General features: G+C 42.1%; 1 protein-coding gene across 2 annotated transcripts in view; it reads left to right on the forward strand.

The window, feature by feature from the left end:
• The window catches only part of RSPO2 (R-spondin 2), a 155,508-nt gene that overhangs the window by 33,666 nt on the left and 95,122 nt on the right, over positions 1-26,720 (forward strand). Inside the window, exon 2 of one of the 2 annotated variants that reach the window (XM_065399679.1) lies at positions 20,121-20,309. The exons of the other annotated variant lie outside the window; for it this stretch is intronic. Within the exon in view, the coding sequence (XP_065255751.1) occupies positions 20,121-20,309 (189 nt within the window). The remainder of the gene's footprint in view (positions 1-20,120; positions 20,310-26,720) is intronic. 2 annotated transcript variants of the gene reach the window in all.

Below are 26,720 nucleotides of genomic sequence, written 5' to 3' on the forward strand. Positions count from 1 at the left end.
CCTGCTTTTAAAAAAGAATGGCGAGTGGAGCCCATTCTAGTTCTAAGGCTCCTCAACAGGTTTGTGAAGATACAGAAGTTCAAAATGGTGACACTTGCAGCAATAATACCATCATTAGGGGATTGGTTCTCGGCCCTCAAACTACAAAATTCATATTTCCATATAGCGATCCACCTTTCCCACAAAAGGTTCTTATGTTTCATTCCAGGTCAAAACAACTTTCAATACAGAATGCTTCTATTCAGTCGCTCTTCTGCTCCCAGAGTGCTTTCAAAGATTCTGTCAGTGGTAGCAGCTTACCTTTGCAGAAAAGCAATCCTAATATTCCCAAATCTTGACAATTGGCTGCCAAAGGGCTGCTCGTACCATGAGAACTCAGTGGCCACTCAGAAGTCCATAGAATGGGACTGCAGTTAAACATTCGGAAGTCCACCTTGACCCTGATGCAAATATTGGAGGTCATAGGAGCTTACCTCGATGAAGTTGTGGCCAAAGCCTACCTCCTAACACACAGGTTTACAACCCTATTGAATTTAGTCACTACAGTCTAAATCAGCCCCAGAAATCAGTCTCCAGTTGTTGGGCCATATTGCAGCTGGGAATTTTATGATAAACCATGCAAGGCTGCATGTGCGCTACCTCCTGGGGTGGCTCAGAACTGTTTATTTGCCAAGCAAACACAGCTTGAACAAACTACTTTCAGTTCCTACTGTCGTGAAGAAGTCTCTCAACTGGTGGAAAGACCCTCACAAGTGCCCTTGGCTCCACCATCTCCGATGAGAGTAATAACAACAGATGCATCCCTGTTGGGATGGGTAGTGAATCTCAACAGTCACACTGCTCAAGGTAGGCTGTAGTCTCACAGATCACTCTACACATCAACTTGCTGGAACGCAGGGTGGTCAGGAATGTATGTCTCCATTTTATGCCATTGATTGGGGCAAATATGACAGACAATTCATTGTACATGTTTTATATCAACTATCAAGGGGGAGTGAGTGCTCCCTCCCTCTGCATTGAAGCAGTGAGATTCTGGAATTGGTGCATGCAAAATCATATCAACATCTCAGTGGCTTATCTTCCGGGCATTCAAAACATCACTGCATCATCACTGCAGATACCCTCAGCAGGTGTTTCTTTCAGGATCACAAGTGGGAGCTAAACCCGTTATTCTTCATCACATTTCAGTGTTGGGGCATCCTCGAGATAGAAGTGTTCACCACAGCCAGAAACAAGAAGAACCCCTAGTTCTGCTCAAGAAGTGGACCGAGTCTCCACTCCTTGGGAGATGCCTTTATTGAATATTGGGTCTGTATGCATTTGCTCTAGCTCCTCTAATATCCAATGTGCTGATCAAGATAAGGAAAGACAGGGCCAGAGTTATTCTGATGGTTCTTACGTGACCAAAACAGACGTGGTTTCCTTGCTTCATCAAGTTGACTGCTTGTCAACCGATCGCTCTCTAGACCACCCCCATCTTCTCTCTCAGGATGTTTGTCAAATTCTTCACTCCAACCTCATTGTTCTTCGCCTCAAAGCATGGCTGATTGCTGATTCACAGGGTTAGAATCAACCTGTTCCAAGGAAGTAAGAAGAATATTATTACGTAGTCGATGCATAATACTTACCTACAAAAGTGGAGGAGATTCAGCCACTGATGTGACCTAAGACACCTTTCACCTGTGTCCTCTTCGCTGTCAGATACACTAGATTACACCCTAGAACTGAAAAATTCAGGTTTGTCTTTGAATTCCATTAGGGTACATTTGGCAGCCGTTACAGCCTTCCATTTCCCGGTGGAGGGTTTTTCAGTGTACACTCATCCAATGATGGTGAGGTTTCTCAAGGGACTGGGAAATCTTTTCAAACATCCTACCCCAGTTTAGGACTTCAACTGGGTGCTTAGATGCCTCATGAGACCGCTTTTTGAGCCAATGGCAACCTGTCCCCTTCTTGACTTATCTATAAAAATGGCCTTCCTGATAGCCATTACTTTTGCTCAAAGAGTTGGGGAGACAGGGCTCTGATGGCATATTCCACCCTTCACAGTATTTTTCAAGGACAAGTTTACATTGTGATCACACCCCAAATTCTTACTGAAGGTGTCCTTTGATTTCCACATTAAACAGTCTATTCATTTTCCAGTTTTCTTTCCTAAACCACTCCTGAATAAGGAGGATGCAGTATTACATGCACTTGATGTCAGAAGGGCATTCACCTTTACTTGGACAGAACTAAGCCATTTGGAAAATCTCCACAATTGTTTGTGTCTGTTGCAGACAGGTCTAAGGAATCTCCAGTTTCCAAGCAAAAATTCTCTAGATGGCTATCTGGCTGCATTACCTTTTGTTATCAGTCTCATGCTCTCCAGACTCCTCCTAGAGTCCTAACCTATTTCATGAGACATTTTTCTACTTCAGTAGCCTTTCTCAAGAACATTCCCATTGCTGAAATATGTAGAGCCTTAACTTGGACTTTCATACACACCTTTTCTGAATATTATATGGTAATTCATGACTCAGCTTCTGGTGCTGTGTATAGCTCTACTGTACTGTCTTCAATTTTGGTCTCCATTCTGAAGCTCCCGCTCCTTAGAGGGTACTGCTGGATAGTCACCTGACATGGAGCACCCATAGGGACACTACTTGAAGAAGGAGATGTTACTCACCATGTGCAGTAACAGTAGTTCTTTGAGCTATGGTGCATCACTACACTCTCTCCTTCCCCTCTGCTTCAGAATTCTCTGCTATGGAGCTTTGTGGTAGAGAAGGAACTGTGGGCAGTTCTCCCACGCAGCTTTAGATAGCCATGGTGCAGAGCACAAGGCGGAGTAGAGTGCATGCGTTGTCTGAACAGGCACTTCTACTTAAAATCTCCAATCAAAGGTGCATGGGGAGCATGTATTCCTGATGTAGAGCACCCATAGGAACACACATCTCTAAGAACTACAGTTACTGCACAGAGTGAGTATCCTCTCCTTTTTATTTGGAACTGATGTCTAGTTAAAATATAGAAAATGAAGGTTTTACAAATTATTTAGGGCCTGAATGGGTGTATGCAAATACCATAATTGCATATGAAATTGCCATGTATAAGTGACCAGCTAGAAGTATAACTGGCAATGTGCAGGTTTAAATAGCTGATTTGTATGCACTCATGTATTAAGATTAGGTTCTAGAGTGGAGAATATGGTTGAATGACTATTAGATGTACTGAATGAGAAGTTATTTCATTTGCATGTGTCCCCCTCCTGCTGAAGAAGATATAGCTGCTTGCTGTACTCCCACAAACAAAATTTTTACTTCCATTAGTATCACAGCGTCAATACAGCTATGATAGGATGAGTGGGAATCTCCCCACCACATGTGTTATCAAGAAGATTGTTGGTTGACAGGTCTCTTGCTGTCTGATGAAAGAATAGGGCTTGGCTTTTAGGTCCCAACTTGAATTTACAAATACAGTACAACCATGTCACGCTAAGAATCACTTTTCTGAATATAACCTCATTTTCCAGGCAGCTTTAAAAGCGTGTACAGATGCAAATAATTTTAAAAAGCTTTTTAAATGCTGTTAATGTCAAACTTATATGAAGGGCCAAATAATATTATATTGTTTTATATTTTCAGGGTGCTGTGCAATCCTTCACTCTTTCTTGCAACACCCTTGTGTGAAGTTCAAGTGAGGAAGCCAATGACAAGACTCTTACTTTACATTAGTGCAAATGAAACTGGAACTGAGTAGAGTCTGGCATTCTCTCTTTTTTAGCTGTCTCTCAGAAAAGGTGTTTTGCTCCTTTTCCATGGAGTATGCTATACTAATACTACCGTATAGTATTTCGAGATGGGAGATTTGACTGAAACATGCTTGAATCTCAACTGAAATTTCAAGCTGATCTTCTTGGGTCCAAGAAGATTTAGTTAAATTTTCTCAGTTGTATGCCAGTGTTTCACATTGCACACGTCCACACTTTCTGGATTTGGCCAGAATTTGAAGTATCGGGGTAACATAAGACAGCCTGTTCTCAGTTGGATTTCAGCCTAATATTGATGCCAAAGAGTGTTGGATAAGTCTGGATGAGCATTTTAACTTTTGGATGCGTTGTTTGTTTGTTTTGACACTGTCGCTTTGTTGCTAGTGATATCATTAACAAGAGTGATGTGCCAAGACTGAGATGAAGCATAATCCTTAGTTTAAACGATTAAAAGACTAAATTGACACAGTAATTACTTTTCGGGTCCCCAGATTGTTTTAATAGTAAGAATTTATTCAGCAGTTTAAAAAAAATATAGCTTAACTACTGATCACACACAACTGAGAAGGGGAAACTGAGAAACAGGTCAACTGATTTGTCCAAGGCCGCAGAGGGAGTTGGTGTCAGAGTCAGGATTTCTGATTTCAAATCCCATGTCTAAAATTACTAGAGCACATTTCTTTCTTCTGTATAAAGACCATGTCCTTCGAGATGACACTTGTATCCTTGGAGAGTTGATGTTCAGGCCTTTATCTAGTCAATCCTGACAGAATGCAGAAGTGTCAAATATCAGCCAGGAGCTGGAATGAGATTAAGCGTCACGAGAGTATATTTTAAAGCTTTTAAATAGTTGATTGGATTTTTATGGAGTACAGGATTTATACAATAATCAATATTTAATTGTTGGAATCCTGCCAATTCTGCAGCTGTGAGCAAGATGTCTAGGACTTTTCACTACTGGCTGATTTTAAATATTAATAAAACCTCTCTTGTTAACCTTGCCTCACTGTTAATTTCCCCCGCTCCCTCCCAAAAGAGCTTTGTTATAAATCCTCTTCTCCCACGCACCACCATCCCCAAGAACCTTTTTCTTGAGGGGTGAGGAAGTGGTTTCATATTGGATACAGATGCAAAAAAGCATCCCCGATATAAAATGGTCTAGCTTTCTCATTTTCAGTTTTGATGGTGATGGAAGCAGCAGAATTGTTAAACTAAATATTTAAATATTAAATATTTAAAACTTCTGTGTGCAAAGTGACTAAATTAACCTAATACTGATTATGATTCTAGCTGCACAGTACAGAATAAAAAGTGAAACATAATGCTGTTCTGAAAACAACATTGTGATGCTAGAAATAAAGGAAGGTTGGGGGTCACTGGTGGAGAAGAGTCATAGAAGAAATGGAGCTAAGGTGTGTTAATTCTCAGAACAAAGTAAGATTTCTCTGCCAATCAGAAATCCGTCATGGTCTGATACAAGGCTATAAAAATGACTATATTTTTCTTCGTGTACAGCATGAAGAATTCCATTGGTTCAAAATGCAAATATAGCAACACAGAAGCTTAAATTAGATTTGAATTTTTGAGTACACCTATTTTATTTAGCAAGCAAACTTATTTCTTCAGAACTTTAAGCAGATATATCCCTACCTGGGTTCAGGTTGCTTTACAGTATCTTATCAGTTGTCTCTGACAAGAGAGTGGATGGGTGTGCAGATGGTCAGGTTGCAAGCAAACATGCAAGTTCTTCAGTTTCCTTTTTCACCCTCTTCTCTTCCTTGATTTTCCCCTATACACACCTGTCAGTTCCTCTTCTCCCTGCCAACATATTCTGAATCCCCATGTGCACACTTTGGCAGATATGGCATTTTCCTGCATTATCCTGGACAAACCTTATTGAATTATGTTGAACCAAACTGAATTAAGTTTAAGTATCTTGGGGGTTCATTGTATTAAAAATGCAAAGAGGGCAGAACTAATGTAAACCCTGGGCAATATTATGAGCTTCAGAGGAGTTTTAAAACAATGGGCCAGACAACACTGAACTTGTAGTTTATTAGCAGGCATATAGGTTCTTTGATTGTTTTAATCTGTTTTTGCTGTAATGCTTTTACTTTAAGAATAAACGTGCTTGCTCAGGAAGAGCTGTGTGATACCTTATAACTGTGGGCAATTACGCCATTTATAGCCTCCGAGGAGAAGGAAAAGCAAGGCCTGCTTAGCCAGTCTGACTGGTTGGGGCTTTCACAACATAGGCAGGGAACAATGCCACCTGGAATAACCCCCATCAGGAGAGAGAGAGAGTGAGAGTCTCTCCCCAAGAGGGATGATGGCTGAGGAGCCCGGAGACTAGACTGGGGGCCCTTGCTGGACCATAAGGGAGAAAAAACAGGTGCAATTGCCCTGAACTGTGGTTCTTCTCCAGTGTATCTCTTCAGCCTCGCATAAGTCTGTAATGTAAGTTGGAGCTGGCCTACATCTCCACTGCAGTCCACCTTTGAGCTGAACACGTGGTGTAAGCATCTTCAAGTGGCTCAGTTCACTTCCCTGCTGCTGTCTAAAAGTAGTGTAAGACCTTCCTATAACTTCAGTGGGGAGCTTCCGTGTTCCCATGCTAGATCGGGGTCGGCAACCTCTGGCACGTGGGCTGGGCCAGTTTGTTTATCTGCTGCGTCCGCAGGTTCGGCCGATCACGGCTCCCACTGGCCGCGGTTCGCCGCTCCAGGCCAATGGGGGCGGTGGGAAGCGGCACGGGCCAAGGGATGTGCTGGCCACGGTTTCCCGCCGCCCCCATTGGCCTGGAGCGGCGAACCGCGGCCAGTGGGAGCCGTGATCGGCCGAACCTGCGGACACGGCATGTAAACAAACTGGCCCGGCCCGCCAGGATGCTTACCCTGGCGAGCCGCGTGCCAGAGGTTGCCGACCCCTGTGCTAGATGATTGCAAGGGCACCCCGAAGAGACTTGCAGAAAGGTCCTGTAGAGTAGGCATGAAGCTCAATTTGAGCTTTCAATTAAAGAAAAGGGAGGCATGAAATGGAGGAGTTGAGTGTCCTGAGCCATATTTTCCACTTAAGGTGAGAGTTTTGCCAGGTCTGAGAGTGTTAAAAAAGCTACATTTAAGAGGGTTTAACTTTATCTTTACAACAGGCTCTGAAGATGTCTGTCTGAAGATGTAGTACGCTGAACTTGCTCTTTCTGAAAACAGAGTTGGAGCAGCCACACAAAAATGTGCCCATGGCACCAGGTTCAGACATGGTGTCACAGAGATCAATACCTGGAGAAATGCCTATGCTGTGGCTGCAGTTGACTGGGCCACAGAGGTGACTTTAGCCATATCTAAATTAAGATACTATATACTATACCTCAGATAGGAAAAGGGAGACCTTGGCTTGGTTATACCATAGTTGGATGATTCCAGAAAAACATGGCACCCAGCTCACTGTCAGGCGTGATACCTCTTGTCATTTGAGCCACATTTCCTGCACCACTCATCCAGCAAGCTATGGACAAGAAGTCCATCCTTCAAAAGAGCTGTGGTCAAAACTGCCACCAACTTGGCCATGAGATAGTGTAGGCTTGTAGGATGGTAATTAAGGACAGAACATGGCCCACTGTTTTCAGAAATTGTGGCAAAGAAACCTGATAGTCCAGTACTATTCTCTCTGCCCTCACAGTTCATGTATTTTTTTGAATATAGTAGGATAAATTCTGACCCTAGATACAACCCTGAAATCACACTGAGTTTGTTAAATACCTGTCTAAATCATTAAAAGTAGCAAATGAATTAGGTATATTTTAAACCTATTTTAACAATTAGTCATAGCTTAATGAGACCCTAAACTGATGTTAAAAATTAGACTACAAAATTATCCATTAAACTTCAAAAATAACACTGAGAAGGAATAGAACACTGCAAAGTCCCCCAGTTTACATGCTGCTGTGTTGTTTGCCAAACACCAAGTTTCTTCGTGTACCTTTTCTATTTTACGTATTGTGAAGTGTGCCTTGATAGTTGATTTTTCTATAGAACAGAACTTCACTAATTCATGTACTTTATGATCTATACAGAAAAACCGGCATGCTCTCCACCACTTAGCAAAGACTTAAAAGTGGAGGTAATCACTAGTTACAATGTTCCTAAAAATGTATGCTAGAGATCATTGACTAGTACAGTACCTCAAGAAGTATTATCAGAAATTACAGAGCGGGTTCTAATGATCAAAATAAATGAACAAAGTAAAGATGATGTTTTATCCTTGCTTTCTTGTTATGTTTGTTCACATACTCAAAATTCATGTACTTTTGCAAAATAATAAATGTTTAAGGCTCAAGAAAAATTTGAAATTCTAGTTCAATACTTGGTTAACTCCTATAATTTTTGTTTCCTTCATGCCTAAAGTCTCACTTACTCACATAAGCTTTTTAGTAATAAGGGATCTGGCTGCAATTTTATTGCCAAATGTGTTTGGGAAAGGCATCGTAAATGAGAAATAATGCTTTAAAGTTTATTCATCTGGGACAAATCCAAGCACCATATTTACATTTTGGTCTGAAATTAACTCAATAAACTTTTTAATATGAAACAAAGTGAGGTGTGTGTTTAGTGAAAGTAAAGTATCTATGCTTCTTGACAAAATTCTTAACTTTTTAAATAGTTTTCATCTTTTGGAAAGGCACCATGTACTTCACCTAATTACTGGCAATAAAACTAAGTAAAGGATTTAAGACCTATGAATGTTACAGCTGGAGGAAACTATAATTAAGGCTGGCAAGACTCGTTTCCTTTAGGAAATAGGGACTTTAGATGGCTTTTAAAAGGGAACAGTAATTATTTTTCTTCCCATTTAGCTTATATGTATTGATAAATACATGTTCCTTAGTTTTGTACCTTGGAGTCAAGTAAATTGCAAATAACGGCTCAATAAGATTTCTAAAACATACTATTTTAGATCAAAAGTACTTTTCTAATGGTAATTATAATTTCTTCTGACTGTGAGACTCAATGGTCTTACATCCTTTAATTACATTTTACTGCTGGTGATCATGAGAGGTAAGTAGTGCATTCAAGTTGATAGATATGGTTAAAAAGCAAACTAGTTCTAAGGAATGACACTTGTATAGATGGTATTGTACTTCAAAGCAGCAATATTTGTTTTTAAGTGTGAAGGCTGGGATTTTCAAAAGCACTCACTGTTGGCCTAACTCTGCTCCCATTGAAGTTGATGTGGTTCCATGCCCATTGGAAGTCACTGTTGTGGGGGAGGGGGTGCGCTACTGGATGTAAGCTTGCTGCAGGTAGTTGGAGCCAGTCAACAGTCTCTGTATGCAGAAGCCAGCCAGGAACATCTCTGAATGGATGAGTAAATGAGAAGGTTCTCCCCCGGCAGGTACTTAATGTATGGAAAAGTTATAATTGTTCTATGCTAGGAGTGGGCAAACTACGGCCCACGGAACGCATCCGGCCCGCCAGCTGTTTTAATCTGGCCCTTGAACTCCTGCTGGGGAGCGGGGTCTGGGGCCATTCAGCGCGACTCCCAGAAACAGCAGCATGTCCCCCCTCCGGCTCCTATGCGTAGGGGCAGCCAAGGGGCTCTGATCCGCATGCTGTCCCTGCCCCAAGTGCCACCCCCACAGCTCCCATTGGCCAGGAACTGCAGCCAATGGGAGCTGCAGGGGCAGTGCCTGCGGATGGGGCAGCGCGCAGCAGAGCCACCTGGCCACGCCTCTGTGTAGGAGCCGGGGGTGGGGAGGGGAGGTATGCCACTGCTTCCGGGAGCTCAGCCCTGATCCCCCCCCTTCCACCCGCCGAACCCCTCGGTCCCAGCTCGGAGCACTCTCCTGCATCCCAAACCACTTATTCCCAGAGCCTGCACCCACAGGCGGAGCCCTAACTCTCCCCCCCGGTGCCCCTGCCCCAGCCCTGATCCCCCTCCTGCTCTCCGAACCCCTCGGTCCCAGTCCAGATCACCCTCCTACACCCCAAACCCCTCATCCCCAGCCCAGAGCCCGCACCCCCAGCTGGAGCCCTCACTCTCCCCATACACCCCCCTTTCTGCCCCAGCCCAGAGCCCCCTTCCGCACCCTGAGCTCCTCATTTCTGCCCCCCCCCCCACCCCAACCCCAATTTCATGAGCATTCATGGCCCGCCATACAATTTCCATACCCAGATGTGGCCCTTGGGTCAAAAAGTTTGCCCACCCCTATTCTATGCCATAGGGTTTTTGAACTATCATATAGATTCTAATAAGGGTTATCTATCCCTGCTCTATACAATGCTTTAAAAAAAAAAACTATAGAAAGGATATCTGTATCTACTCAATTATTCAGGGGTTCAGAGTAACTTTTAGATAAAAAGCTGTTGGTAGGATATTTTCCATAAGGGTTGAAAAATGGAAGTGACTGGTACTGGCAAAACTGGTGTTCCCTGAACCAGGCTCCTTTTCTCAGCTGCCAGGACTTTCAACCTTCTGTTTTAGATACTTTATCATTCCCTTAATAAATCTGCAGTCTGAATAGATAGTAATTGTGGAAAATAAATAGATAGTAAGTATGATACGCAGGAGGGTAGGGATAGGATACAGAGGGACCTAGACAAATTAGAGGATTGGGCCAAAAGAAACCTGATGAGGTTCAACAAGGACAAGTGCAGAGTCCTGCACTTAGGACGGAAGAATCCCATTCACTGTTACAGACTAGGGACCGAATGGCTAGGAAGCAGTTCTGCAGAAAAGGACCTAGGGGTTACAGTGGACGAGAAGCTGGATATGAGTCAACAGTGTGCTCTTGTTGCCAAGAAGGCTAATGGCATTTTGGGCTGTATAAGCAGGGGCATTGCCAGCAGATCGAGGGACGTGATCATTCCCCTCTATTCGACATTGGTGAGGCCTCATCTGGAGTACTGTGTCCAGTTTTGGGCCCCACACTACAAGAAGGATGTGGAAAAATTGGAAAGAGTCCAGCGGAGGGCAACAAAAATGATTAGGGGGCTGGAGCACATGACTTATGAAGAGAGGCTGAGGGAACTGGGATTGTTTAGTCTGCAGAAGAGAAGAATGACGGGGGATTTGATAGCTGCTTTCAGCTACCTGAAAGGGGGTTCCAAAGAGAATGGATCTAGACTGTTCTCAGTGTAGCAGATGACAGAACAAGGAGTAATGGTCTCAAGTTGCAGTGGGGGAGGTTTAGGTTGGATATTAGGAAAAACGTTTTCACTAGGAGGGTGGTGAAGCACTGGAATGGGTTACCTAGGGAGGTGGTGGAATCTCCTTCCTTAGAGGTTTCTAAGGTCAGGCTTGACAAAGCCCTGGCTGGGAGGATTTAGTTGGGAATTGGTCCTGCTTTGAGCAGGGGGTTGGACTAGATGACCTCCTGAGGTCCCTTCCAACCCTGATATTCTATGATTCTATGTGCAGATTCACCAGCAGTTAAAGTATGGTGAAAGTGAATTGTAACTTTTTCATGCACTTTCTTGCCCGTTTTCTCTGATAAGTTTTCAATAAAGTGTCTTTAAAAAAACCAAACCAATAGGTTTTACGTTGCCTGAGATGAAGCAATGGTTAAGCATTGTGCAACCTTTTTTCTGTAGGTATGTGGCAGTCTGACATGTTTTCCCCTTCTTTTTGGAGGCAGCTTTTCAAGAAGGACCATAGCAGAAAACAAAGCTGCTGCTGCTTGTTAGTTTGCAGATTTGTGAATTTTGGCACTTGGGTTATTTTTCACATTCAAATTATCAGTGTTTTCCCCAAAGAGCACACAACTGTTTTGTAAAATGACTTTCCAGGTCACAAGTTACATTTTCAACCAGATTTATATTGATGTGGCACCTGCTATGCCTCTACAGTTAGCAGTCTGTCAGCATTTCCATCGGGAGTGGGCTGTCAAAAATATGCTCCCAGCCAACACCTGGCATGCAAGTCTGCATCCAAGAACAATTAAATCAACAACAACAAAACCCAAAACACACTTGGCAGCCTTGAAATTAGAAGGACACGGACAAAATTGGGAAATTTGCTACTTTAAATATTGTGCTGTGCTCCTGAAAGTCAGGACATTGACAAATGTAATGTGTAAGGTGGATATTTTGGTTTGGGTTTTTATTGGTCATAGAATCTGCACGGTACCAAGTTCTAGAGCTACAGATGGATGTTTTTGGTTAATGTGGACAGTTTTATCTTTACTTCTTGGTTTTTTATTTATCTTTGACTATCAATTCAGCACTTCTGTGCTTTTATACATACCTTTATCCCTGTCTAAGCCTCTTGTTCAATAAGTCTTATTCTCCTAATTCATCATAACTTTTGGTAGCTCCAACACACTCTTCTAGTTTGATACCTTCCTGACTTGCCGACTGGGCTCAGTACATAGCCCTAGTGCACCAGGAAGGCTTTGTATCAGGTGGGTCTGGGGTTAATGACTGTTGGGAGTGGGAGGTGATAGAAATCAGATGGTTATGGGAATTGTAGAGGCTGAAGACTGAGTTTAATGACTGCAGGAGGATGCTAAGTGGTGGGAAGGAGGGGTATAGAGCGGGTATGGGGGAGGTGCCCTCATCTCATGTTAGCTCCTCCCATTAATGCCCTCTCTGAGACATCTTGTGTTTTCCTGCCAGTATCCCGGGCTGATGAATCTTCTCTGCACTGTCAGACTGCTGTTCCTGTCTGGAGAATTACAGAGGGGTTGCTGGTGGGAGAAAGCTGTTTGAGCAGTAGGACTGGTGGATCTGCTCACAATAGATCTTTCAGCACCCAGTCTCCTTGTCTCCTTGCCCCCTTATCAAAAATAAGTCTGTGTGTATGTATGTTCATATACATATATAGCTGGATTGTATTCTAGCTCACAGATCAACAGAACTGTTAGCTAGTTTCCCACTACAAATCCAAATTCTGCCCTCCTTGTGACCCCTGCATCACTCCTGCAGGCAATGGGTTTTGAGGAAAATTGTTTATAAAGCACACTAGAAATTTTTCTTCAGAGCCCCACCTCCTCAGTGCATACACTTTCAACAGTCTATACAGTGAGCCTTATTCGTTCCCAATCAAAGACCCATTTACATTTCTGAAAGCTTTAGGCTCAAATCCACTCCTCTCTGCGGGTGGAGGGACCTCATGAGCACATCCTTTTGTACAATCTTTAATGTATTTAGCCTCACAAAATGCCTGTGAAGTAGGGCAGTGCTATTATCCTCATTGTACAGTTGGGGACCTGAGGCACAGAAAGATTAGATGATTTGTCCAAGGTCACAGAGGAATTCTGTGGCAGAGCAGAGACTAGAACCCACATCTCCCAAGTCCTTAACCACTGGGCCATCCACTCTCTCATGTGTAGCTTTTATTTTAAAAATGGTTTATTTTTATTGTAAACTGAATTTGTATGGGGATTTAAAAAAAAACTTTTTACCTGCTGGTTGTGAATTTTTTCACAAAATGTTTTTTCATCAGCTGAAAGGCTGTGTGAGAATGTCACGGTTTTGACAAACGTCCTTTGGAAACCTGCCTGACTTCCTGCCAACTCACCTGGGGACCCCAGGGCTGCCAGTAGGGGCAGAGATTGGGGTGGATGGGTATGGGGGGACATTGCCTCCCCAAACGAGAGGTGATTCATGAGAGGCACAGGGTGTCATGTACCCCCCCAGATTTCTGCCTTCCATTTAGCACACAGTTTTACACAAACTGTGCAGCGTGGTCCCCTAGGGGGATGCACCCCACAGTTTGAAAACTGTCACCTCTTGCCAGGAGATGGTAGATTAGAAGCTGGTGGGAGCCACCTGGCCCACTCGGGCACCTGGGTCTCTGTGCTGAGGGAGCCAGGGCGATGGCTGGCTGCCCAGCAACCCTCCCTGCCATGTTCCCCCAGCCAGGCCGCCTTTACACAGTTGTGAGCTCCCCAGGCAGGGAGGGCGGCACAACTCCAAGCTGCATCCCAATCCGCTCTTTCCTTTCTCCTGAAGGAGCCTGCAGAGCCTGGCTGCCATGATATGCTCCCCGAGGTGCTCGTTCACCACTGCCCTGGCACTCCTGGTGCTCCTGAGAAGCCAGGTCAGCAGCGAGCGAGTGCCTTGGGGGGGCATCTCATATAATTAAAATAAGGTTTCTGTGCAGAGCCTTGTGTGTAAATTAATCAACTCTTGCAGCAGACACATACAACTCTCTGCGCTTTGGATTGCAGCAGGTAAAAAGTTCCCATTCTCTGCACCTTTCAGTTTACTTTAATAATGATTAAAAAAACCCACCGACACTACACACGCATCTTGTTAGCATCTCATGATAGAACACTAACAGTTTGGTATTTATGAACCACTGACAAGTGTGCTCAGTGCTGTACAATTGCAGAATAAGGCACGATCTCTGCTAACAGGAGCTTACAAACTAGAGTTAAGTCTTTGTATATTTCCTTTATATGCCAGTAACTGTTCATATCTATTATACAATAAAAATATGATAGCACACAATGTGCTCATCATTTTAGTGATACCTAATATTTCTGTAGAAAATGCTGACTTGTGTGTGTGTGTGTGTGTGAGAGAGAGAGATGTAATTTCAGATTCCAGGTGTGGGATCTATAAATTGTAAAATAGATCTTCCTCAATCTTTCATTTCCCTGCACATATGTCAATAAGTGCAGCTAATAGGAGGGAGGATGAAGTCCTTTCTTTCAGTTTATTTTTCTGTTCCTTGCTCTTTTCTATCCTTTTAGGCATTGCTTCGTAAGAGAATTAAATGAGAGAGTGAAGTATCATACATCTCTTTGTATGTCATACGTTGTTTCTTCATCTCAGTGTCCTGGATCTTCACCTTTTCAGTTTTAATGTTTCAGATAATGTTTTTATCTTCAGCAGTTTGGGTGGATCTGGGTTTGGAGCTGTGTTTTTGTTGGAATGCTGTTACTTTGGATCCCTGCAGTTTTCAGGGCTTGGAAAAGTTAAAACTTACAATAAAAGACAAAGTAAACACACTATCAAAGGGGAAAAAATAAATCTCTGTTTATTCACCTGCATGTTGGAGGTGCATCTACGCACAGCAGCAAGCGGAAATACTCTAGATATTAAATTGGCCAAAAATAAATTTGTTTAAATGCCTGAGACTTTGTTCTGATGGGATTTATGCCCCAGATTGTTGCTGCAAACCAATTTACATTGCGGCATGCAGAATATACGTGGGGGGGAGAGAGATAAGCATAGATAACGACAGCCAGAATAGAGCTGTTAGTGCATGTGCCTGTGTGTGTGTGTAATTAAGAAATATGCTGTGACAGCCAGTGCATTTCTCGGTGATTATAGCATGTCTATGATGTGGAAAGGCATGAGGCTGATGTCCAAGTGATTGTAACCACCCAAGAAGTGCAATAATCCCCTAAAAAGTACACAGCCTGCAGAGTCCTATGGACAGGCTCCCTCCCCATCTTTAGGATTTTTGGGTCAATGAGATGAGTTGTTGGAGGGTAGGGGGTTGTTGGTTCACCTCCAAGCAGTAAGCATCACTTTTTATTTAAGGCCTGAGTCTGGGGTGTGGTATATCTCTCTGGAAGGAGACCTGCTGTCTCTGCTGTACTAGAAGTGGAGCCTGGCCACTTGCATCAGGGTCCATGTATACTTGACAAATCTAAATATAATATCAAGAGACAAGTTTCTAAATGAACTGGGGAATTTGGGAACTACCATGTCATCAGCTTTCCCTCTCCCTCTGCTCCACATTACTCTGCCTCTTTTTTTCTGCCCCCACTTTCCCCCCGGCTGCTCTCAAGGGCTGGTGTTTTCTGGTTAGGTTCCCTCTTTATCCCCTTTCTTTTGGCTGCCAGTTGGTGGCAGAGCAGGCCATGTTGATTTCCCAGCAGAGGAACTAATGTGGCTGCATGAACTGTCAGTGGATGGGAGGAAGCTCAAAGTCGCTCTATTACTTTCCTTGCCACACAATGGTCCAGGAGACTGATAACAATAGGCTTTGTGGGATATAGTATAGCTGTATGTGGGGTGGAGTGTGACTAACCTGGGAACACGGAATCTCTCTATGGCTAGCTTCCAACCTTAACAATTAGTGAAGGCAGCCTTCACAAAGACTAGGGCAAGAAACTTTATCAGTGTTGCCAATACTTGTGATTTTTTTCATATTTTTCCTTAAAACCCCAGCTCCTGGAGTCATGTGATTTAGTGAGAATCTGTTTTTTTTTTTTTTTAAAGGTATGTTTTAAACTCAGATAAGTGTCTAGAAAAGCTTGGAAATAAAACCTAAATCCCCAAAGCCAGAAGGCAAATAAAAAGAACCAGTGGCATTTAATTGGGATGTGGGAGAATCTGAGAAGGTTCAAGTCCCTGGTCTGTATCACGCTAAATGCCCTAACCACTGGGCTATTGGCTACTCTCTGGTTTTGATCAGAAATTCCATTTGGACCCAAGAAACGTTTCCTCGAAACAAATACATTTCCGCAAAAACGTATCTATTTAAAAGATAATATCTCATGATTTTTTTGAGGTCTGACACACAATTTTTTAATTCTTGGGGCAGTCAATACTGTATGAATCTTTTGGGGCATTAAAGGAGACCATTATATACAAATTAATGATTATGAAATCTTCCTTTTCACTGCAATATATACAGCATCGTTTAGGAAGATAAGAGAAGATATGACATGAGCATAGGAAGGGTATGACTCTATCCTCCTACTTAAAGGATTTTTCTTTTTCGGTCTGGCAAGTATTCTACCTTTCCCCTTTATATTGCCTCTTAATTCCCCTTTTTACATGCCCCTCCTGTGTACAACATATGAGTGGAGTGCTGTGGTTCTGTTTGGTGCTATTTGGAAGTACGTGGGGGAGGGCAGTGAGACAGTGAGGGAGGAATGTGGTGTGCAGATGTGGGAAGGTGAGAGTAAAGCTTATCGGCTACTGGTTCCAGGGCTGTATGGGGTTTTTTCATCTATTGGTGATGTCCGCCATTGAACAATTTCTATTAATCCTTCTCATGGGATAAAAGTACCTAAGAACATTATGGCTGGGTGTGGGTATTTTTCATTTAAAAAAATATGGCAATTTAATGTAACTCTCATGCTCCTGGCAAGTTGCCATCGTAGTCTGCTGTGCTGAAAAACTTTTGACACCCCAAAAATCTTTTCCTTCTTTTGCATAATGCTTCTCTTTGTTTTTAGTAAGCCAGGTTTGAACTGGCAAATTTCAGTTAAGTCCTGTGGCCAATTTAATATTTAAAACAGATTTTTCAAGACATTCTCTTTTCAGAAGCCTCTAAAGCCATCCTTCCTCTGCTAACCTGCTGTGTTGAATCAGTACCTGGGAAATAATTTGACAGAGGGTGGTGGTTTTTGTGCAGCTGGAGAGAGGCAGAGTGATGAAAGCTGGCATGGAGGTAGGAATGGTGCAATAAAGGCTTTTCAGAATCACTTCTCTTAAGATGTGTAAGGAGTGGAGATTGAGAACAAGGGGGAGTAGATATCCACTTGGTCATATGATGCCTTCTTTTGGCATTCAGGCAGGAACGGAGTTGCTAGATTTATTGCATCATCATTTTTATTGTAGAAAAAAGAACATAAATCTGATAAAGACACAGCAGTTGGTAGTGACCTAGAATTGTTACTCTCAAAGTTGTTTGCTGGCCCATGTGGAGATAAATTGGTTTCAGCCCCTTTAAGTAGTAATTAGCAAGGCCAAAAAAAGAATTTGAAGAATGGCGACCCAAAGACTCAAAAAGAAACAGCAAAAATGTTTTTAAGTACATCAGAAGCAGGAAGCCTGCTAAATAACAAGTGGGGCCAATGGACGATCAAGATGGCAAAGGAGAACTCAAGCGGGATAAGGCCATTGCAGAGAAACTAAATGAATTCTTTGCATTGATCTGTGAGGGATGATTCCCCAACTTGAGCCATTTTTTTTTAGGGGGACAAATCTGAGAAACTGTCCCAGATTGCGATGTCATTAGAGGAGGTTTTGGAACAAATTGATAAATTAAACAGTAATAAGTCACCAGGGCCAGATGGTATTCACCCAAGAGTTATGAAGGAACTCAAATGTGAAATTGCAGAACTACTGACTGTGGTATGTAACCTATCGCTTAAATCACTTCTGTACCAGGTGACTAATGTGATGCTAATTTTTAAAAAAATACTCCAGAGGCAATCCTGGCAATTACAGGCTGGTAAGCCTAACTTCAGTACCAGGCAAATTGGTTGAAACTAAAGAACAGAATCATCAGACACATAGATGAACATGATTTGTTTGGGAAGAGTTAACATGGTTTTTGTAAAGGGAAACCATGCCTCTCCAATCTACTAGAATTCCTTGAGGGGGTCAACAAACATATGGACAAGGGGGATCCAGCGGATCTAGTGTACTTATATTTTCAGAAAGCCTTTGACAAGGTCCCTCACCAAAGGCTCTTAAGCAAAGTAAGCTGTCATGGGATAAGAGGGAAGGGCCTCTCATGGATCAGTAACTGGCTAAAAGACAGGAAACAAAGGGTAGGAATAAATTATCAGTTCTCAGAATGAAGAGAGGTAAATAGTGGTGTCTTCCAGGGGTCTTTACTGGACCAGTCCTATTCAACGTATTCATAAATGATCTGGAAAAAGGTGTAAACAATGAGGTGGCAAAATTTGTAGATGATACAAAACTACTCAGGATAGTTAAATCCAAAGCAGACTGCAAAGAGTTACAAAGGACCTCACAAAACTGGGTGACTGGGCAATAAAATGGGAGATGAAATTCAAAGTTGATAAATGCAAAGTAATGCACATAGGAAAACATAATCCCAACTATACATATGAAATGATGGGGTCTAAAGTAGCTGTTACCACTCAAGAAAGAGATCTGGGAGTCATGGTGAATAGTTCTCTGAAAATATCCACTCAATGTGCAGCGGTAGTCAAAGTGAAAAAATGTTGGGAATCATTAGGAAAGGGATAGACAGTATGACAGATAATATATTACCTCTATATAAATGTATACTATGCCAACATCTTGAATACTGTGTGCAGATTTGGTCACCCCATCTCAAAAAAGATATATTTGAATTGGAAAAGGTACAGAAAAGGGCAACAAAAATGATTAGGGGTATGGAACGGCTGCCATATGAGGAGAGATTAATAAGACTGGGACTTTTCAGCTTGGAAAAGACATGACTAAGGGGGGGGATATAATAGAGGTCTGTAAAATCATGACTTATGTGGAGAAAGTAAATAAGGAAGTGTTATTTATTCCTTCTCATAACAGAAAAACTAGGGGTCACCAAATGAAATAAATAGGCAGCAGGTGTAAAACAAACAAAAGCAAGTACAGCTTCATTCAATGCACAGTCAACCTGTGGAACTCTTTGCCAGAGGATGTTTTGAAGGCCAAGACTGCAACAGGGTTCAAAAAAGAACTAGATAAGTTCATGGAGGATAGGTCCATCAATGCCTGTTAACCAGGGTGGGCAGAGATGGTGTTCCTAGACTGTTTGCCAGAAGCTGGGAATGGGTGACGGGGATGGATCACTTGATGATTACCTGTATTGTTCATTTCCTCTGAAGCACCTGGCATTGGCCACTGTCAGAAGAGAGGCTACTGGGTTAGATGGACTTTTGGTCTGACCCAGTATGGCCGTTATTATGTTCTTACATATTCATGACTCAAAAGCTCCATCACAACTGGCCACGAATGAAACTATTGTTGAGATTTTCATCAGAGAGACCAAGAAGTGACTTCACAGAAACTGCGCTACCTTTGTACCCCAAGAGTTGGCCTCTTCAAGCAAGACAGACTATGTGGTGAAGCTTGCACTGCCATTGTCTGTACTGTACCTGTTGTCTAGATGGAGGACTTCAGTGCCCTCAATATGGACGTTTTCATGAGTCATATAAATGCACGTCAGAACACTGGCATCTGTGTCCTTTTAAAAATATTGCATTGGCATTATAGCTAGATTTCTAGAGGAAATGGCACTTGCAGAAGTCCTGCAGGATGAACTCTGTGTGTCTCTGTTTCAGGATACCGGTCTTCTGCTGTGCACTGCTGCTCTCATGGGCTTGCATGCTCAGGTTGAAGCTATATTGTGGTCCATGGATTTTACTTGTGCTACTGTGACTAATTTGATTTCTCTTGGGCTCTAGTTGCATGTAAAATCATGCATTTCATTAATCTGGTGTGTAAGTTTATCAAATAGAATCACACACTACTGTAAAAAAAAAAGGAGATTGCATTTCTAATAAGTATAAGTTAGACAGACACTTCATTTTCCACTGCAGATGTGTTAAGATCTGCACACCCTATTGTAAGTTTTTTCCTTCCCAAACTACTTGTATTGATGCAGTAGATAAACAACATTTTTGTGTGTGTTTTCCAGCAAAACCATTTCCAAAACTATTAAAATTTATTGTTTTATTTTGCAGCTAGCTATGGACCAAATCCAATTTGCAAAGGTTGTTTGTCTTGCTCAAAGGATAATGGGTGCATCAGATGCCAGCATAAATTGTTTTTCTTTCTTCGACGAGAAGGAATGAGGCAATATGGAGAATGCTTGCATTCCTGCCCATCAGGGTACTATGGACTCCGAGCGCCAGATATGAACAGATGTTCAAGTAAGTTTCTGTTCTATCTTTATGACTGTTTTATTGATAGACCATAGTTCATTCATGGGTGACTCAATTTTTAAGATGATGTATTGCAAAATATAACAATGATATTTTCACAGATGTCTCAGGATTATCATAAACATTCTTTCCTAAAGGAATCCTCAGTTAACTCATACCAAGAGGTACACCATTCAGCACAATCAGTGCACTGTTGCCCAGTGAATTATTACCTTTTTGTTCCCTTAGTTGGGGGATGCACAGAGAGAGAATGAGGTAATGTGGATCCAAACATTTCTCATTTTAATGAGCAACTTCTTAATACATTTAAAAGGACTAAGAATTAATTTAGTAATGCCTCATGTACTTTCTAGCCTAGAATATGTACATGTAGACTGGTGGGCAGAACAGATATAATAGAATCATAAGAATATAAGAACATAAGAACCGTCATACTGGGTCAGACCAAAGGTCCATCCAGCCCAGTATCCTGTCTACCGACAGTGGTCAATGCCAGGTGCCCCAGAGGGAGTGAACCTAACCGGTAATGATCAAGTGATCTCTCTCCTGCCATCCATCTCCATCCTCTGACGAACAGAGCTTAGGGACACCATTCCTTACTCATCCTAGCTAATAGGATGAGTAGGGAATAGGACCAATCATATGACTGGAAGGGACCTTGAGAGGTCATGTCATCCAGAGCTCTGAGCTCAGGCAAGACCAAGTGTACCTAGATCATCCCTGACAGGTGTTTGTCTAACTTGTTCTTAAACCTCCAATGATGGACTCCTCAACCTCCCTTGGAGTCCTGTCATAGGCCTAACTCTTATAGTTAGTTTTTCCTAATATCTAATGTAAATCTCTCTTGCTGCAGATTAAGCTGATTACTTTTTATCCTACCTTCAGTGGACATAAAGAACAATTGATCCCCATCCTTTTTATAACAGCCCTTAAAATATTTGAAGACGGTTGTCAGGTCCTCCCACAGTCTTCCTTTCTTAAGACTTAACATGCCTAATTTTTTTACATCTTTCCTCACAAGTCAGGTTTTCTAAACTTTTCCTCATTTTTTCCCTCTCCTCTGGACTCTCTCCAATTTGTTCATATCTTTCTTAAAGTGTGGCACATAGAACTAGTCACAGTACTCCAGCAGAGGCATTATCAGTGCCAAGCAGAGAAGGACAATTACCTCCCATGTCTTACATACAACACTGCTATTAATACATCCTAGAATGATATTAGGCTTTTTGCAACGGTATCATGTTGTTGACTCATATTTAATTTGTGATCCACTATAAACCCCAGATCCTTTTCAGCATTACTACTGCCTACCCAGATATCCCTCATTGTGTATTTGTGCATTTAATTTTTTCTTCCTAAGAGTAGTACTTTGCACTTGTCTTTACTGACTTTTTCCATCTTGTTGATTTCAGACCAATTCTCTCGTTTGCCAAGGTCATTTTGAATTTTAATCCTGTCCCCCAAATCGCTAGCAACCCCTCCCAGCTTCGTTTCATCAGCAGATTTTATAAGCATACTCTCTACTCTATTATCCAAGTCCATGAATGAAAATATTGTAGTGGGCCCAGGACTGACCTGAGCAGTGCCCTACTAGATATGTTCCCCCAGATTGATAGCAAACCACTGATAACTACTTTGAGTATAGTCTTTGTATATTCACCTTATAGTAATTTCATCTCATTCACATTTCCCAAGTTGCTTATGAGACTGTCATGTGGGACTATGTCAAAAGCTGTACTAAAATCAAGATAGATCACATCTACAGTCTGCCCCCTATCCACTAGGTCAGTAACCCTGTCAAGGAAGAAAATTAGGTTGGTTTGGTATGATTTGTTCTTGACAAATCCATGTTAGCTATTACTTAAACCCTATTATCCTCTAGGTGCTTACAAATTTTTTGCTTAATAATTTGCTCCACTATCTTTTCAGATATCAAAGTTAGGATAACTGGTCTATATTTCCCTGGATCCTCTCCCCCACCCCTTTTTGAAGATAGACATGTCCTTTTTCTCCTCCCTGCTATTTGTTCCCACACAAAATTCAGGTGACCGAACCCTCACTCCAGACTTGTCACAACATGTTAGTGTTGCTACTTTAATAAAACAGATGTACCATTTTTTTTAAAAAAAGGCATTAACATTTAGTTACTGTTTTGTTTGAGATTTTGCAGCCCACTGATATGCAACACGATTCAGATTTGCGTGTTTGGGCTTGGAAACACTAGTGTATTTTAAATACATGGGCACAAGTAATTCCACCGCTATCTGCTAGTTGTGGGTATTCATGTAGATTCTCTATATGCTTATGCCAGGCTGTTATACAGTTTGGCCATCAAGTCTGTCAATGTGTACATTGCTCCCACTACTGCCTTGTGTTTTTGATTCTGTCAGATTTCAGTCTAACCAGAATTAGGTCACCAAACCACTAAGAAAAACCTTTTGTGCTTCTTGAAATGGGGTTGTCACCAAATACGTGGCACTCGTCCCTTATTGCTGAACTAATGCAGCGGTATGGTGTCGAGGTCCATCATGCTCGTAGAAGGTGGTGCTATCTTTCAGGTGAGACATAAACTCAAGGTCCACATGAGGTCATTCTGTGGCACTTTTCACAAGAATAGAAGCATTAACTGCTTTGGCCAGATTCCAACTCATGTAATGACATTCTGCCTGTTTTTCTAAATTCCCTGTGCAGTTTCAGTTGGATATGTTATTTTTCACTTTCTGCTCCCAACTGTTATGTAATGTTGCTGAGCGCTGCCTAATATTTACCATGTGGCTTCATGGAGGATTAAATGATCCCAGTGTATATCTTATATATCCCTTTTGTAAAGTGTATTGGGATCTTGGCCTTCATTTGCATAGTTTAATTGTGAACTCAGCAATTTGTCTGCTTTAAACCTTTTTTTATTTAAACTGGGCTGTAAAAATGTGTCCATGTTGTTCAAAAACTATTTCCATTGTGGTTATGGGAAATATGTCCTAACATAACTGTGAGGCATGTAAGTTTGTTTCCCAGCAGTAATGTAATAGCAAGGACTTTCTTGAGTTAGGTAAGGGTTAATATGTCTGTCATTCAATACTTTCTTCAAGGAAAAAAAATGTTTGTGGGTAGAGTTTGGCTTGAGAAATTAGTTTAACTTCCTTCCACTACATGATGTACGCAAGGTAATTTTTAGCTGTGGCAATGTTCTTAATCCTGAATTATGGGGCAGATTCTTCAAAAGCACAAATGTAAATTAAGTGCCTGACTTCCATTGATATATATTGAGAGTTGGGCACCTGCAGTGGTGTTGGAACAATTTGTATAGTGGTGGTGCTGAGAGCCATGGAACAAAACTGTAAACCCTGTATATGATGGAAACCACTTCAAGCCAGCGGGTACTGCCGCACCTCCAGCATCCCTAGTTCCAGCACCCCAGGGCACCCAACTGCCCTTTTGTACCTTTGAAAAATCTTCCCCTTGAGATTAATGATGCAGCTGTATTTGAAGACCAATTCTGGTTCCTCTCAAGTGATTTCTATGCAAAGATTATGTTAAAGAAAATCACCAACTGATTTATATTTATGCCCCAGTTTTGTCTTTGTTTGGTGATCCTGTTCGACATACATAGAGACATAGCTAGCAATTGTATTCTTTAGAGGTATTCAAAGTAAGGTAAGAAAAATAAAAAGTATAAAATTCTTCTTATTTCATGTAGGATGTACTTTCTGAGTCTATCACCTCTTTGGTTTTATTGCTCAGATAGTATTTTCTCAGTTAAAAATATCAAAAATGCTGGCAAGGTTAAAATCCCTTGTGGGAGTTTCAGGGGTTGATTTATATTAATTAAAATTATTTCTGTCCTATTAATGTCTTTATCGGCACAAAAGCAGTTTAATATTTTATTATTGGAACATTTGCCCATTTATGCTAGAGGAGCAATAGAGCATATTTTTATAGAAAATGTTGACATGGTTTTAAAAGCGTCAGTAATGCCAAACATAACACTGTAAATTCCACAGCCAAATGTAACAGCTCCAAAATTATGGAAATTGTGAATTTCAAGACTAATTTTCTTTGCTAGATGCAACTGATTTATGCATTTTGAACTTGGAAGACTATTTTAAAAAGTTTTTCTGGTCACGGTGAGTCGTGTAATTCAAGGATGGTTTGTGTACAGGAATGGACACAGAGTTTCTGGTGGGGGGAAGACAACTAATCTCACTTCAAAGTGACATGAATTCTTTCTTGAATATTTGAGGTATGAATGAACAATATATTGAGGACATAAAGCTGAATGGTTCTGTGTAATCTTTGCTGTAGAAAAGAAAATACCCAAGAGAGGAATGATGTTTTGTTTTTCTCCCTAACCTCTGAATAGAAGAATCTCAGAAGGAAATAAGCTCCCAGGAAAGTCTACTATTTGTACTGGGGAATAAAATGAAACCCATCAGCTCAGTGTATTGGTTCTACATTAGGCTGACTAAAACAAGCCCCTCTTGAATCTTTTAGTTTAACCTGTGCCTAAATTGACCTTTGCCATTCCCTTTTTGGAATTTACAAGAGTGTAGTGACTCACCATTCTCTTCACCTTTGACTAGGTACTCAGACTATTACATAACTCCTCTTTCCATCTCATAAGTCAGGTTCCTTCTCACCAAGTGCCAAATAGCAGCATCTCCAAAGTCATCATTGTCAGAGTGTAGGGCTACTGCATCTGTATTTCCTGTAGGTTCCCAGTTCCTTAGCGGTCACCTCTCTTGGTCAGAAACCTGCATCTCTCTCCCTCCTGATGGGTTTTTCCCATGGTGAACAGATCCTGGCCTACATTGTAATATCCCCAGCAAGCCAGACTGCCTGAACAGGTCACCATCTGCACTTCACTTCACTTTCTCTTTGAAGGCTATGAACAGCTGTAATTGCCAGCAGTTATAAGTTACCACACAGCTCTTTATAAGCAAGCACATTTAATCTTAAGGTGAAAGCATTACCAAGAAAACATTTTATATATAGATATATAGTTTCTATACACAAGATAAAAGCTTACCAGAGGTCACCCATCAGTCTTATGGGCCTCAGTAGGCCAAAGGCCTTTCAGCCCCTACCAGGAAGCACTGGGTTCCCCCCTTGAACCTGTCCATTTGCCGGATCAGGAAGAAGGCTCCGAATCAGTTTAAAGTCAGGTTGTTTATCCAAAAGTCTTTTCTTTGTTTGTTGGTCTCTGGAGAATCCAGTTTGAACTGGTATGTGCACACCTCTCCAGGTAATGGTATTTCTCTGGAGTGGTTATAATCTGAGTGAATTTGTCTAATCACCAACCTCTCTCCCCCCCATTTTTAGTTCCTGGAGGACCTGTTGTCACTCTCCCTGTCATAGGGTCTATGGTCTACTCACCCAATGTGGCTGCATCTGGAGATTAGCTCTGCACCGTCTGACACTCCCCTCCTTCACTCACACACCCCCTTGCTCTCTAGGCGTAGCAGTACTTCCTCTTCATGGCCTGGCCCTCCAGCAAAGTCACTATACAGTTTTCCTCTTCTGGGATAACAAAGTCTCCCCTGACCAGCTGGCTGGGTGCCATTCCAGGCAGTCTTCCAAGTCAAGACTGTGCCATTTTCTCAGTGACTGGTAGGGGAAGCCAGACCCACCTTCTGCTCTGGGTTCCAGCCCAGGGACCCTACAATCTGCAGCCAAGATCTGCACTGTCTCAATCCCTTCTGCCATTTACCTGGGCTTCTTCCTACTTTTCCTTCTGCGAGCTTTCTTCTCCACCTTCCCCCCGGGGTAAACCCTCCATCAGGATCAGAATCACAGGGCTTCTTCTCCCCTGCCCCGTGGGTTTCCTCCTCTCCTCATTAGGCCCAGAGAGTGACTGCAAATTTCAACCCTGCAGCCCCCTTCTGTTCTCACCTTCAGGCTTTATACAAGCCCTGCCTACTCCTACCCAGATGGGCTCCAGCTTCAATTAGTGCTTGTCAGTCAAGTCTACCTCTTCCCCCAGATGCAGCCACTAGGTTAATTACCCTTTCTGAAACAACAAGGAGTCTGGTGGCACCTTAAAGACTAACAGATTTATTTGGGCATAAGCTTTCGTGCGTAAAAACCTCACTTCTTCAGATGTATACTTCTTCAGATGCAAGAAGTGAGGTTTTTACCCACGAAAGCTTATGCCCAAATAAATCTGTTAGTCTTTAAGGTGCCACCAGACTCCTTGTTGTTTTTGTAGATACAGACTAACACGGCTACCCCCTGATACTTTACCCCTTCTGAGACACTTTAACGCATTCAGGGGTGGTGTGTTGTGAACACCCCATCATACCTCCCCATTGAATTACGTACAATCCCCAGCCCACAATGATACATACATTTAATATAGTAAGATCTCCCAAAGATATTGCAGGAAATGTCCATATCTGTCAC

Source organism: Emys orbicularis, chromosome 2, assembly GCF_028017835.1.
Source record: "Emys orbicularis isolate rEmyOrb1 chromosome 2, rEmyOrb1.hap1, whole genome shotgun sequence".
NCBI lineage: Eukaryota > Metazoa > Chordata > Testudines > Emydidae > Emys > Emys orbicularis.